This window comes from Macaca fascicularis, chromosome 14 (genome assembly GCF_037993035.2).
Source record: "Macaca fascicularis isolate 582-1 chromosome 14, T2T-MFA8v1.1".
NCBI classification, from domain to species: Eukaryota; Metazoa; Chordata; class Mammalia; order Primates; family Cercopithecidae; genus Macaca; species Macaca fascicularis.
Genome location: NC_088388.1, coordinates 69,769,415 through 69,787,757, shown reverse-complemented (window position 1 = coordinate 69,787,757; position 18,343 = coordinate 69,769,415). Strand labels below are relative to the sequence as shown.

The window sequence follows — 18,343 nt, the reverse complement described above, 5'->3', positions numbered from 1 at the left end:
GGGAGGTAAGTTGGAAGGCTCTTTTTATAATCAGGGCAGAGCGGATAATATAATGAAGTTGGGAGGAGGTGTATTAAGTAAGAGGAATGGCCCTAATAGATTAATTGGAAAAGCTGAATTGCTTGTGGGGCAAAAGAGGAGAGGGGTCAAGATGAGACCAGCTGCCCTGACTTGGGTGACGTGGGTCCTGGGCAGTAGCATTCTCTAAGATCAGGAACAGGTTTGAAAGGGGTCCCTGTTAGAGGCAAGAAGAGTGGGAGGCCCATAGGCTATCCAGGTAGAAATATCAAGGAGGCGGTAGGTTATATGGCTGAATCTCAGGATACAGGCTTAGAACAGTGTGGTCTGTAGAGAGAAAGAAGTTGAGCCTGGGACGTTGTGTGATCACCAGGGAGAGTAGGTGGAGGGAGGGGTGTGCCTGTGAACACTGGAGTAACAGCAGCAGCACTGGCTGATTTTCTTTTCATGTCTCAGCTGCATCTGATTTCCATGACATGCTCTTCTTGCTGAGCACAAGTTGGGACTGACTCTCACCTGGGGCTTGAGAGATCCTGATGATAGATGCTGTTTATTGTTCGTTTGGGAGCTGGAAATGGAAATGATAGTCCCTCTTCATTCACCTCCCTGCCCCCAAGAACACCAGAACAACTTTCCCCAAAATTCTCTGATTTAAAGCACAAATTTCCTAGGGGAAAGGGCTTATTTTTTGTTTGTTTGTTTGTTTGATTTGTTTTGTTTTTTTGAGTTGGAGTCTCGCTCTGTCACTCGGAGTTTTGCTGTTACCCAGGCTGGAATGCAGTGGGGTGATCTTGGCTCACTGCAACCTCTGCTGCCCAGGTTTAAACGATTCTCCTGCCTCAGCCTCCTGAGTAGCTGGGATTACAGGCACGCTCTACCACGCCCAGCTAACTTTTGTATTTTTAGTGGAGGTGGGATTTCACCATGTTGGCCTGGCTGGTCTCAAACCCCTGACCTCGTGATCAGCCCGCCTCGGCCTCCCAAAGTACTGGGATTACAGATGTGAGCCACTGTATCCGGCGGGGCTTATTGTTTTTTAAAAAGATTTCCAAAACCCTGCCCTGGCAATTCTGGTTTTTTGGGCCTGGAGCAGGACCTAGAGGGATGGTGTTTTCAATTACTTTAGATGATTCTATCAGGAAAGTTTGATAAATGGTATTCAGGCCTAAACACAAACCTCTCTTGAAATGTCATCCCAGACTGAGCCTCTGCTCCCTATCTTAAATTAGATTATAATAGGTCTTAAAGGCAGCTATAGACTGAGCCTCTAAATCTGAACCCAGACCCACCCTAACCCCAGCATACATCAGAAGAGCTGGTCAGTGTGGACCGTTCTAAGCAATCCTACAAGTCTACTCTGATGGGAAGAGGCTAAGAGCGGTGGCCTGGGCAGCAACATCAGCTCTGAAGATGCAGGACTATCTTACATGTTTTACACACTGAGATTCATTGGACAGTAATAGAATCTGCTTGTGCAGCACTGGGGCCTTGGAGGGTCAGGGTAAGGCTCAAGGTGTCAAGGAAGTTGTACATAAGGAGAATCAGAGTAGAGAGAGACTAGGGTTCAGAATTACTAGGATGACTTAGTCCTGTTTGCTACTGTCACCAGTCCAGTGCTTTTTCCTCATCAGTCCTTTCTCTCCTCTGAGCCACAATTGAATGATGTTTCTACTTTTCCTTTTCCTAGACATTGGATTTGGGATGCAGAAGCCCCAGCTCTTGGTCCCTGTCACAGCCACTTCAAATGGAACTCTGGTCCACCCTGCATACTTCCTTCTGGTGGGTATTCCTGGCCTGGGGCCTACCATACACTTTTGGCTGGCTTTCCCACTGTGTTTTATGTATGCCTTGGCCACCTTGGGTAACCTGACCATTGTTCTCATCATTCGCGTGGAGAGGCACCTGCGTGAGCCCATGTACCTCTTCGTGACCATGCTTTCCACCGTTGACCTAGTCCTCTCCTCTATCACCATGCCCAAGATGGCCAGCCTTTTCCTGATGGGCATCCAGGAGATCGAGTTCAACATTTGCCTGGCCCAGATGTTCCTTATCCATGCTCTGTCAGCCATGGAGTCAGCTGTCCTGCTGGCCATGGCTTTTGACCGCTTTGTGGCCATTTGCCACCCATTGCACCATGCTTCTGTGCTGACGGGTTATACTGTGGCCAAGATTGGACTAGCAGCCCTGACCAGAGGGTTTCTATTCTTCTTCCCTCTGCCCTTCATCCTGAAGCGGTTGCCCTACTGCCGAACACATACTGTCACACACTCCTTCTGTCTGCACCAAGATATTATGAAGCTGTCCTGTACTGACACCAGGGTCAATGTAGTTTATGGACTCTTCATCATCCTTTCAGTCATGGGTGTGGACTCCCTCTTCATTGGCTTCTCATACATCCTCATCCTGCGGGCTGTTTTGGAGCTGTCCCCTCGGAGGGCGGCACTCAAGGCTTTCAACACCTGCATCTCCCACCTCTGTGCTGTTCTGGTCTTCTATGTACCCCTGATTGGACTCTCAGTGGTGCATAGGCTGGGTAGTCCCACCTCCCTGCTCCATGTAGTTATGGCTAATACCTACTTGCTGCTACCACCCGTAGTCAACCCCCTTGTCTATGGAGCCAAGACCAAAGAGATCCGTTCAAGGGTCCTCCGTATGTTCTCACAAGGTGCCAAGTGAGACACCCTAGTGTTTCACTTCTACTACTACTACTATGGAAGATGGGAATATTAGGATCCTGTCGAATGCCGTGGTAATAAAGCATCAAACCTATTGTGCTGTCTTCTTCCAGCAATTTAAGTAGGTCATGTATTCTGTCTCCAGGAATGTGTCAGTACTGAACTTATGGCCCTGTCTGGACATCCTGGAGAATGATTGCCCTAGTCCCTCTGCTGTGGTGGTCTTGCCTTCTCCTTCTCTCAGCTAGAAAATACATCTAGTTTTGACATGGGGAGGCTATAAAGATCACACCTCATGATTCATTCCAGTCTTGAAGTATGATTTTAATGTTCTTGCCCCCATGTGCCCGTGTTGGTGAATTTGCATGGACTATAAAAGTTATTGCAAATACCCTAAAGTGGTTACCCAGCCATAATCAGGGGTTAATGAAGGCATTTGGGGAATAGTAACTGGAGAGACAGCAACAAGACAAGAGGCAGCTCACATGCAATGTTTAAGTTTCTGTATGCAGGAGGGTGTGTTGGCAGATTTCTCAAATTTGCATCTGTGTGACTCTATACGACTATTTGTCCATAAGGGTGCCATGTATTCTGGTTGTGGGTGTGAATCTGTGGGTGTGTTTCTGTGGATACATGTGCTTTTCAGTGTGCGTGTATGTGAGAGAGAGTGCACACATGGAATACATACCGGCTGTGTCCTGGTGAGTGTGGTAGCTATGTCCTGGCACATGTATGTTTCATGAGTCGTGTCTCTGACTGAACATTTGTATTTCTGTGGTATCTGTTAGTTGGTATATATATGTGTCTATGTGAGAATGCTGGTGTCTGTATCTGTATGGTGGGCAGTACCTTTATGTGTATCTGGTAAAAATGCTGCCACTACCTTTTCTTCATATTTGTAATATGTGAATGTAGTGCATGAGTGTGTGGAATGTGTAGTATTGGGATGCATGTATCTTTCAGCGTGTTTGGGCATATGTCTACTGTGCATAATATTTGTGATGTAAAACCATTTTGTGCGGTATCTGTGTTATTAGTTGTAAGTTGGTAAAATGTGTGTCTGAATTCTGTGCGCATATTGTTGGTACTGATGGCATTTTAGTGCATATGTCTGGTATATATGTTTTAAGGCAAACTTTCTTTGAGTGTTGGGTGTGTATTGTGTGATACAAGAGTGGGAACAGCATCTGTATTTCTGAGCATTGATTGATGTGTGGTGTCTGTATGTATCTTGGAATGGAAGAGGGAGACTGAAAAAGTCTGGCTGTGAGCAGCAGAAATAATTTCCAAAGTTGAGAGACACGACTCTAAGATGCCCAGTTTCTTGGCCTGGGGTCAGCCTGGGTGATAGCTCAGTCTGTGGGAATGAAAGGAAACATGGTGCTTCCTCACTCCACGTTTTCACAGGCCAGACCACACCTTCTTCATCCTGAACACAAAGATTTCAAGGGCTTTTGTTACCTCTTCCCACTTTTCCTGCCTCTGCTATCTGAGGCACTGGCCTCCCTAAACCCTGCCCTCCTGCCTCAATAGCAGGTCGTGGTATCCTCACCTCTCCCTTCCCGTTTTGGCTGGTCTGCCAAGCATGCATAAAAGGCCTCCGTTCCCCATCTGTACTAAAAATACAACAATTAGCTGGGTGTGGTGGCGTGTGCCTGTAGTCCTGGCTAGCTGGGAGGCTGAGGCAGGAGAATCACTTGAACCTGGGAGGCGGAGGTTGCAGTGAGCCGAGATCGTGCCACTGCACTCCAGCCTGGTGACAGAGTGAGACTCTGTCTCAGGAAAAAAATAAAAGAAAAGAAAAAAAAGCCTTGGTTGTAGGGAGTTTCTCCTAATCCCTCTGGGAAAGCAAGGGTGGAGGGGAAGCCAGTCAGTCTCCCTTCTGTTGCCACATGGAAACTCCCTTAAGGCAGGAAGCTGAAAAACTGTAGCGTTCACCTCATTATTCATCTTGTCTCATGTCTCACTGCCCTTCCACATGTCTCACTGTTACTCCATATTGAATGGAAGTAGAAGTCCCTTTGGTATTTTTTAAAGTCTTCGCCATGTCTAAGTTAATGAGGTTAATGGAGGCAGCAGAGATGGCTCCGGGGTTCTGATAGCAAATGTCAGGCTACAGGCTCTGTAGGCACCAGAAGCTCTTGTCACCAGTAATTTTGATGTGGTCTGAGTTAGAATGGTCTGGTTTGCCATTATCTATTTTAGCATAGCTTAAGTTAGCATGTCCTGTGTTCTGAATTTAAAACTTACAGTTGTGAAACTGATCAGTAAAAAATGAGAGAGCAACTAAAAATCATGTTGTTCTACTTATAGATGTAGTTTTTACTTATTTCAAAATATGAAGTATTTAGTTTTACATTCAAATTGTTCTCTAACTCTCTAAAATGTTCTCTGACTATTTTTGCCCTTAAGAGACAAACCAGATGTCATTGGTCTTACATGCCTGCTGTTGGGGGTAGGGAGGGTTAAAGAAACCATGTCCTCTGTCCTCAGCCAGAAGTTCAGTAATCCAAGGCCAGAGAGTGGACAGCAGAGGCACTGTTCCTGGGGGCCTTGGTTATAAGTTAGCCAGACCCAGGGATCAGAGCCTGGGAGATAAAAAAAGATGTGGCCCTAGGGCTTTGGGGAAAGGAGGATGGACCCAGTGGATTCCACGCTCAGCAAGGACCTAAACAGGGTCCACCAAAGGAGAGAAGGCAGGGCAGAAAGAACACTTCAGGATAGAAATGGACTGACACTTAACCGTGGAGTGTCTCTGCAAACTTCCTTTGCCATTCTCCTGTTTGAGTTTGATAAATCTGAGAAGAGACTTGGAGAAAGACCCTCACGAAGACGCTGGCTACTAATGAGTTTCTTCTAGCTTTTTTCTTCTCACTTTCCCTATCTAACTTCACATTGGGAGTTGGCATGAGGATCCCAGCGGCCCATCGAGGAGGACTCTAGAGACCCCTTTCCCCATTGCCCCTCCTCCCCATACCCCCAGGCATATCCTCCCAGGGCACGGAAGCTGAGAAGCAGTCCAGAACCACAGTGGGCTAGTGAGGGGTACCTGCTGATGTACCGTTGGACAGCATTCTGTCCTACCCTGCAGGAAGAAGCAGAAGGAGGGAGGGGGTAAGGCAGAGAATACATAACCCTGACCAGGGAGGTCCAAGGAAGTAGGCGGAGACAGAGAGGCTGTATTTCAGTGCAGCCTGCCAGACCTCTTCTGGAGGAAGACTGGACAAAGGGGGTCCTACGTTCCTTCCATACAGTTGAGGTGAGTGCAGGAGGCCAGGGGCATGTCCAGGTGCATGGGTTACTTGCAGCTAGGGGTATCCTGTTAGACCTGCTGAGTGCATGAGAAGCCAGGCTGTGAAGAACCAGAAGTGGGAGATGTGTAGGAAGCCCCTGACTCAAAGAACGGGCAGCCTTAGTGATCTCTATGTTTGTGCGATGAACAGAAGCATGTGGGTGTTGGCGGTGGCCTAAGGGTAGTTTTCAAACAGTTTTTCAGCAATTAGTTTACTAGTATGCCCATCTAGAGGCTGGCAGGGACTGATGTGAATGAGGACAGAGGACAGGCTGGGCTGGGGTTAGACTGGGGCTGCATTGGGGTTGGGTTGGGGTTTGGTGTGTGAACAGGGTGAATGTGGTTGAAGCTCAGTCTATGACTGGGGATCAGGCTGCAGCTGGGGTGGAGGTGGGGCTCTGAGTGAGGCTGGGCTTATTCTATGCTGTATATCAGGAGTCAGGCTGTGGCTGAGACTGGGACTTAGTAATCTTCCTGGGGCTCCGATCTCAGCTTGGTCTGTGTCTAGGATCAGGATTCAGTCTTCAGCCCATTTAAAAAGTAGATTAGTGTCCACACGGCAGCACCCCTTGCCTCGTACTCTTTACCCCAGCTACACTAAGTCACTTTCAGCTTTCCAAACAAGATCTGTTCTCTTTCTCTCTGGCTCTTTGCATTAGCCAGGATGTACTTTTAAAAACAAACTAGATCAGGTCTGTTGCTGAAATTCCCCCCGTCACTCAGAATTAAACCAAAGCTCCTTGCCATATCCTGCAAGACCCTGTTACCTGATGAGGTCCTTGCCCTCCTCTCACCTCACCTTCTCAAACTCTCTTGTGCTCTTGATGCTCTGGCCACCTTGACCTTCTTTTCGTTCCATGAATTCCCCAATATCATTCTTACTGGGGGACCCTTTTCTCTTGCTGTCTCCCCCGGTTGGAATGCACTTTCCCTGGATCTTAGAATGGCTGGTGTTTTCTCATCACATGTCACATCCTTAAGAGAGGTTTTTTCTGACCCCTGTCTCCAGTATAAGTGTCCTGCACCCATCTTTCTCTGTCCTATCAGTCTGTCTGATCTTTTGTGCCCTTATCTTCATCTGAAATTTTATTTGTTTACTTCTCATTATTGGCCTCTTGTTATATGAGCTCCATAAAAGCCATCATCTTGTCTGATTTATCTATTGTTTCTCTCCAGTTTTTGACACTCAATATGTTTTTGTTGTCTAACTGAATGCTGCTGTGCCCCCACCCCATTAACTGCCTGTGCTGTTGCCCCATTACCTGCCTGCAGCAGGTCCTGCAGTCATGGATCAGATGTCACCTCCTCAGGGAAGCCCTTGGAGGCTAAAAAGCTCGCTGAGCTATTGTTGTCTTTGCTTCTGAGGCCCTTTTGCTTACCCTTTTCCCAGAATTTATCATAATGTGCTGTGATGGCTGCATATTTGTCTCAATTTCTCCCCACCCTTGGAAGGCTGGAACTATATCTCTAGTACTCAGCGGAGTCTGGCACAGAAGTCTGTCAGTGATTGTTGAAAAAATGAGTGCACTGATCAAAATCCCACTTTGGGCATTTCCCTTGCCTTACATTTGCTTGCAGCCAGAGTAGCTCTAAAGGGAACTGGCAACTAGGCGCAGCTTTGTAGATCTTTAGAACACTTATCTGGTCCTACTCAGGAAGTGGAGGAGCAGAGACCTGAACCCTAGGAACTCTGCCTAGACGTGATTTTAGGTGGTCAGGCTGACTTGAGTGAGCAGGGTGGGGTAAGGGCTCACTTTGCTTTCTGGGACTTAGAAATTGCTCTCTCTCATCTTTCCATTTTCATCTTGGCCATTTTAAGAAGAGTAGCCAACACCTTGCAAGAATTCATCTGCTTTATTAAATACAAGCAAGGTGTGGGGCGCAGTGGATGCAGATAATTTGAGTGGAAGTAATTTTGGGGCTACTACCTTCCAAAATGTTAGGGAAGGGACTCTATTTAAGTATCAATTGACAAGCTCCTCCAGTCCTTGCCAGCCACAGCATTGCCCCTGAGGTCTGCCTTCCCTCTCTGTGCCTGGGAATAGGAGCCAGAGGCTCCCAGGTATGTCTGGGCTTCTCTCCAAGGACATTCTTTTCTAAATATTCCCAGAGGCAGACAGCAGCACCAGAGGCCCCCACTCCATTGCTCTGGGCATGAAACATTCTGTGTGTTTAGCTCAGATAATGACAGTGACAATGAATCTCCTCCTTGTTCTCCTTCCACACTGAACCTTAGTGGGGAGAGCTGGTCATGTGTCCTGAGTCCAAGAGGGGCCCCTGAACTCATGGGTCCTCAGTGTTGGATTCCTGGGAGATTAATATTGAAATAGTGCTTACAAAGCAAAGTCCCTTCTTAAGGAGACATGGAGAGAGGTAGGGCAGTACTTGGCATATTGTAAAGCAATGGATTTAGCACTAAGGGCTCTAACTAACCCTCAACATCCTTATCTGTCAAATGGGATTAATGATATCTGCTTGACAGGTTGATGAGAGGCTCTAATTAGACAACAAGGAAATACTTGGTAGAGGACAAGCCTTTTAATCTCCATTGTGGGGCCTACCCATGTCACAGCCTTTGGAGTTAGGACTGAAAGAGGAGGTGAGTGCCCCAAGTTCCAGTGCAGAAGAGTCCTCTGCAGCCCTCTTGGTTTCCCTTCTAAGAGTATACCCAGGGCAGCTGTGCTACTTACCAAGCCCTTCTTATATCTCGCCCTTTGGGTGGATTTTATTAGCTTTCAGAAGGTGTAGCAAAATTAAAGGCTGCCTAGAATGAGGGAAAGTGGATAGGCTTTGGTATGAGACTATCTACGTTAAGTTTCTGCATTGCCAGTCACCTGTTAAACTTTGGTTATGTTATATAATGTCTTGGAGCCTCAGTTTTCTCACCCATAATATAGAAAGGATCCACAGTACTCACCCATAATACAGAGAGGATCCATGGTGCAGCGAGAAGGGATGTTGATGACTTGGCCCTTTGCCTGAAGTTCTAGGTTAATTATGGTTTCTCTGCCTTAAACTTTCCCTTCCTAGCAGATTGAATTAAATACCCTCACCTTCTGCAGAGCTGTCCCAAGCTTAGAGATACTATTTATATAGATGACACTGTATAATTTCTGTCATTTTGTAGGTGCTCAATAATCCATGTTCATATTATAAAAACAAGAAAATCAGGTTTAAAGGTGACCTCATTGTTCTCTTGGGTCAGAAGAGATAGGGCTAATAGGCTAATGGTGCCCCTCTGGAAAACCATCTCACTGAGTTCTGACTACTAACAGCTGCTCAAGCTGGGAGGCCATCTGGAAGTCAGCTGGTCCCTCTGCCTGTCTCGTGGAGGGACTGTGGAACATTGGGACGCTTCAGGGCTGGCCAGTCTGAAGGGTGGCACTTGGGCTCTCTGGCTGGCTCCCTCTCCATCCCTTCATTTCTCTCCTGCTGTCTGGTCTACCACTCTGACTGCTTTTCCATGGGTCTATGAGAAGGAGTTCTAGGGAAGAATGTGAGGATGGGCTGGTGAGGGGGGCTGGGCTGGCATTAGGAGACAGAGTTCTGAAGCCTGGGGGGAAGGAAGGAAGAGGACTGAAGGCCTCCATGTGGATTTCCAGTCTTTACAGCTGGGAGCTCCTGTTCCCCTATTCCTGAGAAAAGGCTAAGATGTCCTTCATAGTTCCCCAGGAAACATTCCTGGAACTTGCTAAAATAGTTCAACTTATTCACAGAAAATCTCAGCACAGGGCTATTTCCTTGGGGATTAGAGCAGTGTGTGGGCTTTCTAAAAAAAAAAAAAAAGTGCTTTGTTAGTTTATTTTTTCTTGATTGTGCCTTACTTTCAAAATAATTTAGTTCCAACTTCCTCCAGAGCTCAAAACCATCTCACTGAGTTTTAATTACTAACAGCTGCTCAAGCTGGAAGGCCATCTGGAAGTCATCTGGTCCCTCTGCCTGTCTCATGGAGGGACTGTTGAACATTGGGACGCCTCAGGGCTTGTCAGTCTGAAGGGTGGCACTTGAGCTCTCTGGCTGGCTCCTTCTCCATCGCTTCATTTCTCTCCTGCTGTAGTCTTCTGGGGTCCAGCCTGATATTTCAGCCTCAGCGATAGCTGCCCATTTTATACTGCCTAGGCACCTCCCTCCCAGGACAGCTGAATCTTCCTTTTTTTGGTTTCTGGTATCTTTATATCAGTGCCCAGTCTTGCTATTGTGAGAAATTGACTGCTAGTAAATATATGTGTTTATGAGTGTGTACATAGAGGCTGAATGGTGATTAAGGGACAAATTTGGGGAATTAAAAAGTATATGAAATTTCATACATTTTCAGAGACCTTGTTACTCATTTTTGTGGAAAACAATGCACTACGTGTACTCCGATTTAGTTTTTACAATTCCTTTAGACATGCCTTATCTCATACAATTTCATGGCAGCACTGTGCAGTTATTATTATTCACTATATTTAGCGCCAAGTCTTGTGTTCTAAGCCCCAGGATTGTGCTCACCACATCACTCTACCTTCAGAGGCAATATTGTTGCATATGCCCAGCCAGAATGCTTTCCCAGTGTGTTTTCTAAGACAGCACGTTTTTAAAATCCTGAGTATCAACCTGCTCTGCCTTGTCTGTTGATGTGAAACTGATGAATGGTATTGATATCTGACCCTCTGGAGTAGCAGAGCCTTCTTGCCAGTGTCTCCAGGTGAGGGATCTTAGGTCTATCCTGCTCTTAGGACAAATTGTGCTGCATGTCCACTTTGCATTTATTAGGACCAGGACCTTGCAGCTGCTCGTGTGTGTGTGTGTGTGTGTGTGTGTGTGTATATACACATACATATATATGTAAAACATTTATTATATTATATATTATAAAAAAAATATATATATTTCTCTGGCCATCTGGCTCCTTGGGTAAGAAAGGACTTTTCTGTTTGACCCTAAAGATTATTTTTATAAAATTAAAATTACTCTGCACTGACCTTCCAAACATTATCTCATCCTTCTCAAAAGTCTCTCTAGCACAGATAACGGGCAGTCTTATCTATGCCCTTGGCTGTGTTACCCTCACTAGATGTATACTAAGAGACTCTCCTGTTGATAAAACTCATTTTCATCTTCCACAAACATTAACTAAACAATTAATAAATATAATAAGGTTCCTGGTGTTCAGGAGCTCATAATTCAGGGGAAAATATAGCAATAATTATAGTTACTATTATGAAGAAGGTAAATCAAGAGCCCATGTATATATTTAAAAAGACCTAAATAATGTTCTTTTTGAGCACAGAACAGTAAACATTTAATTATGCCTAGGTAAAAGAGGCTTAGGAAAAGTAGTATAGGAGAGAGACAGTAAGCCAGGATGTGAAAAATGAGTGCGGGAAGTCAGGGAGAAGATCTGTGAGGAACAGTGTTTCTCGACAAAGGGATGAGAAGTAAAAAAGACAGAAAGACACAGAGTCATGGGAATCAAGGCCCTATGTTTGTGAAATAGCATGAACTCCAGTGTGGCTGGATCCTAGGGATCATGGTGAGGGAGGAACCCAGGACTGGGTGATGAAAGACAGACCTTTAGCCATGTCATAAGAAGTTTAGTCTTTATTCTAGAATCAACTTGGAGTTTCAAGGATATTTTTAAAAATAATAGGGAGTGAACTGGTTTCATCTGGTTAGATTGTTGGGATTTTGTGGATGAGGAAGGTTACCCTAGAGGTGTGGCAGTCAGGATCGGAGAACCTGGTTTGTATGATGGTTCAGGCCCCCATAACAGAAAAAAAGAAACACTGGAGGAAAATGGTTAACAGCAACAAATATTATTTTTTGCATACTTACTATGTGTGAGGTATTGTGTTAAGTGCTTTACATTTATCATCTGATTTAATGTTCACATTGACCCCCTATTAGGCAGGGACTCTTATAATCATTTTAATGATGAGGATGCTGAGGCTTAGAAAGGTTAAATGATTTACCCCAGATCACACAGCTCTAGAGGTTTTCGACTAGTTTTAGAATGCAAGATTGATTTCAAAGCTCATAGTCTCAATGGCTATATAATACTGCCTCTGAGAGAGTTTGTTTTTTTTGAACATGGAGAGTTTGATGTGCTTGAAAGACGATCAGGTGAACCCTTTTAGTAAGTCTTCAGAATTATGAACCTGGATTACCAACGAGAATTCAGAATTCATTAAATAGGTTTGGGGATCAATTGTTTGTACAAAAAAAATGGATTTACTGAAGGGGATGAGATGGCCCAGGAAGAGAGTATAGAACAAGAAGAGCACTGAAGATACAATTTTGGAGAGGAGAGTGAAGATCCAGAAAGGAAACCAATAATTAGTGATTAGAGAGAGCTGAGGAGCAGCAGGAAGGAGGGGGAGAATCTCTAAGAAGGAGGAAACTGCTCCCGGTGCCACATGCTGCAGAGAAGCTGCAGTAGTGAGAAGGGACGTTGATGACTTTGACCTCTTTGCCTGAAGTTCTAGGTTAAATATGGTTTGTCTGCCTTAAACCTTCCCTTCCCAGCAGATTGAATTAAACTCTCTCACCCTCTATTCTACTATTCATGCTCCCATTGTTTTCCCACTAATTTCTGTCTGGTCTGAGGAAACCTCTGGGTGACTGCTTGATGCTGGTACAAAGATTCGTGACACAGCCTGAGCCCACGGAACCTCTCCTGATGCTGGCCATGAACTCTGACTTATACTCAGCTGCTTTCTGGTAACCCATGCAGAAAACCCTACCCCAGCTCTCAAAACTTTCAAGGGCCAAATCAATTTAAAAACTACAATATACATGATCTAATAAATACAGGTTGAATATCACTAATCCAAACATCCAAAATCTGAAATGCTCCAAAATCTGAAACTTTTTGAGCACCAACATGATGCTCAAAGAGAATGCTCACTGTAGCATTTCAAATTTCCAATTTTTGCATTAGGGATGCTGATCTGGGTATGTATAATGCAAATATTCCAAAATAAAAAGAAAAAAAAATCCCAAATCAGAAACACTTCTGGTTTCAAGCATTTCAGATAAGGGCTACTGTAGAGTAGGAGCACATGGATATTTGTAGATGCAGGAAAGGAAGGGAGGGAGGGAGGGAATCAGTTCACTCTTAACAGAGACATACAATCTGAGATGACCCAAGTCTCACATTTCCCACCGCAGTAATATCAAATCATTTTTATAGTCAGTTTCAGTTCGTTTGCAGACTGAATTCTGCTATAGGATTGATTATGCCTCCAGTGCTTCTAATGCCATCATCCCTCAGGGTTTGTATTCTAGTTGTATCACTCTCACTCTCTTGGATTGGGTGGGTCTTCTAGAAGCAGAACCTGAGGTGGGGGTTCTTGTCCAAATGACATATTGAGGGAGTACGTTGCCATGAGAAGAAGAAGGAGGGAATCCTGGTAGGGCAGGGGAAGAAAGCTAAGCAGGACTGTCATCTCAACTGGAGACAAGCCTCTGGCTGGTTCCTTGGGAAGCTCTGAAGTACAAATTGCATCAAAGTGTTTGCTGCACCCAGAGGCAATGGGGCTGGCCTTTGGTACCCCTTATGTCAGGTAGCCACTGGCCTCTAGATGTGCATCATGGGGGCACAGTGTAACCTCCTGGGTGAGGTGCCTCCCATTTGACCAAGGACAATCCTCTGGAAAGAAGGGGAGCTGTGAGCCCTTAGCACTCAGTGCTCATTGTAGATGGGAGATGGTTGCACTGGCTTTGTGAATGGGATCTGGCTGGGACACCAATGATATCCACTATAGCCATCATTCTTTTTTTGAAATAAACTGAGTAGTCTGGACAAGTGTAAAACTTTGGGTGGTCATTTGGACAAGAAGGTAATGTAGAGTTAGAGTTCAGGGTTAATTTAGTGTCAGTTTTTTATTGGATTACTGTTTATCATAATAAAATAGAATATGAATTGTGAGTTGAATATCATCAATTCAATCTTTAAGATTGAAATGGTTATTAAAAGGTCAAATATTAAGTTAATGTTAAAGTTAGGGTTAAGTCTAGAATTGGGGAGATCATTAGATTTATGATGGGATTAGGTTTCAATATTAACCTGTTACTACTAGTGTTGTTACACTTGGACTGGAATTTTTTCTTAAAGATAGTCTAATGATACACTGAGAATTGCAGTTAGTATTAAGCATAGGGAAGCATAAAAGTAAGCTGGGATAGAGGAAATGATTAGATATTTTTATCACCTAAGGTTCTTTTATATTCAGCCAGTAGCCTTTCTTTGGAGAACTAAATGATTTGGAATATGCTTAAATTTTTTGTCTTAGTCTTTCACTTGCTGCCAGGATTAACAATACAGACGGGGTTAGTAAGTAGGACTGGATGAATTTGTGTCTGGTTCTTGAATTATGTTAGATTATGTGAGACTGCATTTAGAATATGATTAGAATTTGCATAAGAAATGGAATTAGAGTTTGAGTTAGAGAACAGGACGTCAGGATAGAGTGAGGTGTGGTATTGGGATTCTTATGGATCTGACAATGGCTTATGTTTGCATTCCAGCCTCTACCTGCCTGGTGCTGGTCACAGTTCAGCTTCTTCATGATGGTGGGTCCCAATGGCAATGAATCCAGTGCCACATACTTCATCCTAATAGGCCTCCCTGGTTTGGAAGAGGCTCAGTTCTGGTTGGCCTTCCCACTGTGCTCCCTCTACCTTATTGCTGTGCTAGGTAACTTGACAATCATCTACGTTGTGCGGGCCGAGCACAGCCTGCATGAGCCCATGTATATATTTCTTTGCATGCTTTCAGGCATTGACATCCTCATCTCCACCTCATCCATGCCCAAAATGCTGGCCATCTTCTGGTTCAATTCCACTACCATCCAGTTTGATGCTTGTCTGCTACAGATGTTTGCCATTCACTCCTTGTCTGGCATGGAATCCACAGTGCTGCTGGCCATGGCCTTTGACCGCTATGTGGCCATCTGTCACCCACTGCGCCATGCCACAGTACTTACATTGCCTCGTGTCACCAAAATTGGTGTGGCTGCTGTGGTGCGGGGGGCTGCACTGATGGCACCCCTTCCTGTCTTCATCAAGCAGCTGCCCTTCTGCCGCTCCAATATCCTTTCCCATTCCTACTGCCTACACCAAGATGTCATGAAGCTGGCATGTGATGATATCCAGGTCAATGTCATCTATGGCCTTATTGTCATCATCTCTGCCATTGGCCTGGACTCACTTCTCATCTCCTTCTCATATCTGCTTATTCTTAAGACTGTGTTGGGCTTGACACGTGAAGCCCAGGCCAAGGCGTTTGGCACTTGTGTCTCTCACGTGTGTGCTGTGTTCATATTCTATGTACCTTTCATTGGATTGTCTATGGTGCATCGCTTTAGCAAGCGGCGTGACTCTCTCCTGCCGGTCATCTTGGCCAATATCTATCTGCTGGTTCCTCCTGTGCTCAACCCAATTGTCTACGGAGTGAAGACAAAGGAGATTCGGCAGCGCATCCTTCGACTTTTTCATATGGCCACACATGCTTCAGAGCCCTAGGTGTCAGTGATCAAACTTCTTTTCCATTCGAAGTCCTCTGATTCAGATTTTAATGTCAACATTTTGGAAGACAGTATTCAGAAAAAAAAAATTTCCTTAATAAAAATATAACTCAGATCCTTCAAATATGAAACTGGTTGGGGAATCCCATTTTTTCAATATTATTTTCTTCTTTGTTTTCTTGCTGTATATAATTATTAATACCCTGACTTGGTTGTGGTTGGAGGGTTATTACTTTCCATTTTACCATGCAGTCCAAATCTAAACTGCTTCTACTGATGGTTTACAGCATTCTGAGGTAAGAATGTACATCTAGAGAACATTTGCCAAAGGTCTAAGCATGGCAAAAGGAAAATAAACACAAGAATATAATAAAATGAGATAATCTAGCTTGAAACTATAACTTCCTCTTCAGAACTCCCAACCGCACTGGATCTCAGAAAAAGACTGTCTTCAAAATGACTTCTATAGAGAAGAAATAATTTTTCCTCTGGACACTAACACTTAAGGGGAAGATTGGAAGTAAAGCCTTGAAAAGAGTACATTTACCGACATTAATGAAAGTTGACACACTCTGCTCTGAGAGTTTTCACAGCATATGGGCACTGTTTTTCCTATTTAATTTTCTTATCAACCTTTTAATTAGGCAAAGCTATATTAGTACCCTCATTGTAGCCATGGGAAAATTGATGTTCAGTGGGGATCAGTGAATTAAATTGGGTCATACAGGTATAAAAATTAAAAAAAAAAAGACTTCATGCCCAATCTCATATTATGTGGAAGAACTGTTAGAGAGACCAATAGGATAGTGGGTTAGAGATGTCTTACAGAGTCTTACATTTTCTAGAGGAGGTATTTAATTTCTTCTCACTCACCCAGTGTTATATTTAGGAATTTCCTGGTAACAGAACTCATGGCTTTAATCCCACTAGCTATTGCTTATTGTCCTGGTCCAGTTGCCACTTTACCTGTGTCTTGGAAGGAGAAGTAATTTCTAGGTTCACCATTATGGAAGATTCTTATTCAGAAAGTCTGGCATAGGGCTTATAGCAAGCTATTTATTTTTAAAAGTTCCATAGGTGATTCTGATAGGCAGTGAGATTAGGGAGCCAGCAGTTACAATGGGAAGTATGGAATGGCAGGTGTTGAAGATAACACTGGCCTTTTGAGTGTGACTGGTAGCTGGAAAGTGAGAGAATCTTCAGGACTATGCTTTATTTGGGGCTTTGTGTAGTACGGAACAGGGACTTTGAGACCAGGAAAGCAATCTGATTTAGGCATGGGAATCGGGCATTTTTGCTTCTGAGGGGCTATTACCAAGGGTTAATAGGTTTCATCTTCAACAGGATATGACAACAATATGATTCTTAACGAAGAAACTCAAATAACCAATACTAAAACATGTGATCATATATGTGGTAAGAGTCATTTTCTTTTTCAAGCCTCAGGTTCCCTGATATGGATTCGTATAACACGCTTTCATCCCCTTTTGTAACGGATATCATGTTTGGAAATGCCTATTTAATACTTGTATTTGCGGATGGACTGTAAGCCCATGAGGGCACTGTTTATTATTGAATATCATCTCTGTTCATCATTGACTGCTCTTTGGTCATCATTGAATCCCCAAGCAGAGTGCCTAGAACATAATAGTGCTTACATTCAGTTCTGGTTACTTTTCACTAAACCTGATTCCTTCCATCCTGAACACATAGCCAGGCAATTTTCCAGACTTCTTTGAGTTGGGTATTATTAAATTCTAGCCATTACTTCCAATGTGAGTGGAAGTGACATGTGCCACTTCTATACCTGGATCATAAAACCCTCCCATGTGCAGCCTTTCATGTTGACATTAAATGTGACTTGGGAAGCTATGTGTTACACAGAGTAAATCACCAGAAGCCTGGATTCCTGAAAAAACTGTGCAGAGCCAAACCTGTCATTTGCAACTCCCACTTGTATTTGTTCCAGGCAGTCGGATAAGTGAAAAATAAAGTATTAGTGTGTCAAGTCTCTGAAAATGATTTTGTTGTTCTTAAAGCATTCTAGCCTTGTAAATAAAACATGAATTTAATAGTTGTTGAATAAATAGATTAAAAACTAAAGGAAATAATACCTGAAAACTGAAGGGCTCAGGAAAGACTGCTCTTCTTCCATTATGCCTACATAAGAGGTATAAATTTATCAAAGAAGGAAGTATTTCCTCACACTAGAGTAAGTATCACAAAGTCCTTATTAATCATTATGACATCAAGCTGTGTCTCATATAGGTTTCTATTAATTTGTTTTGGATCACTTCCATCCCAACTTCTTAGGAAACTTACATTATTGTCTCTTCTCCCTCATGGATATTCAACCTCGCTCTCTCAAATGAATCATTCCAAGCATTTATCATGTTCAAGTCCCTTTCCATATTAAAAGCAACAGTGGTAAAAACCAGTATAAATCTGTCTAAACTCATATTCCTTCTGTCTCTTTCCATTAATAGTCAAATTTCTTAGAGAAGTTATCTATAACTTATTTTCACTTACACATCTCTCATATAACTCTTCCATTATTCCAGTTTAGTTTTGGCCTTGGTGAAACTACCAAATAACTTTTACTATACATCATCAGGAACCTCTCTGTGTCTGAGGTTTTAGTTTTTATCTTCACTCATTTCCAAACAACATTTAATACAGTTGACCACTCTCTTTCTTGATACATTTTCTTCCTTTGCCCTTTGTGGCATCACACTTATGGTTTTCTTCTTATATCTCTGCTTACTTCTCAGTTTCCTTTGCACATACATTCTACTCTGCCTGGTGAGAGAATATGGTGCAAAAAGGCCTCAAATCAGGCCTCTAATTCC

At 43.7% G+C, this 18,343-nt stretch overlaps 2 protein-coding genes across 2 annotated transcripts; both read left to right on the top strand.

Moving 5' to 3' along the window:
* Positions 1–1,719: 1,719 nt before the first annotated feature.
* Positions 1,720–2,694, top strand: OR51D1 (olfactory receptor family 51 subfamily D member 1). The gene has a single exon (XM_015435392.3). The coding sequence runs from the start codon at positions 1,720–1,722 to the stop codon at positions 2,692–2,694; it is 975 nt and encodes a 324-aa protein (XP_015290878.3).
* Positions 2,695–5,903: 3,209 nt separating this feature from the next.
* On the top strand, positions 5,904–17,507 carry LOC102125262 (olfactory receptor 51E1). Its single transcript, XM_005578934.4, has 2 exons — positions 5,904–5,952; positions 14,497–17,507. Exon 2 carries the CDS (start codon positions 14,536–14,538, stop codon positions 15,490–15,492), a length of 957 nt encoding a protein of 318 aa, XP_005578991.1. The 5' UTR covers positions 5,904–5,952; positions 14,497–14,535; the 3' UTR covers positions 15,493–17,507.
* Positions 17,508–18,343: the final 836 nt, after the last annotated feature.

Bases quoted from the DNA above. Each gene is read 5' to 3' on its own strand.
- OR51D1 (XM_015435392.3), top strand. From the start codon at position 1,720: ATGCAGAAGCCCCAGCTCTTGGTCCCTGTCACAGCCACTTCAAATGGA.
- LOC102125262 (XM_005578934.4), top strand. From the start codon at position 14,536: ATGATGGTGGGTCCCAATGGCAATGAATCCAGTGCCACATACTTCATC.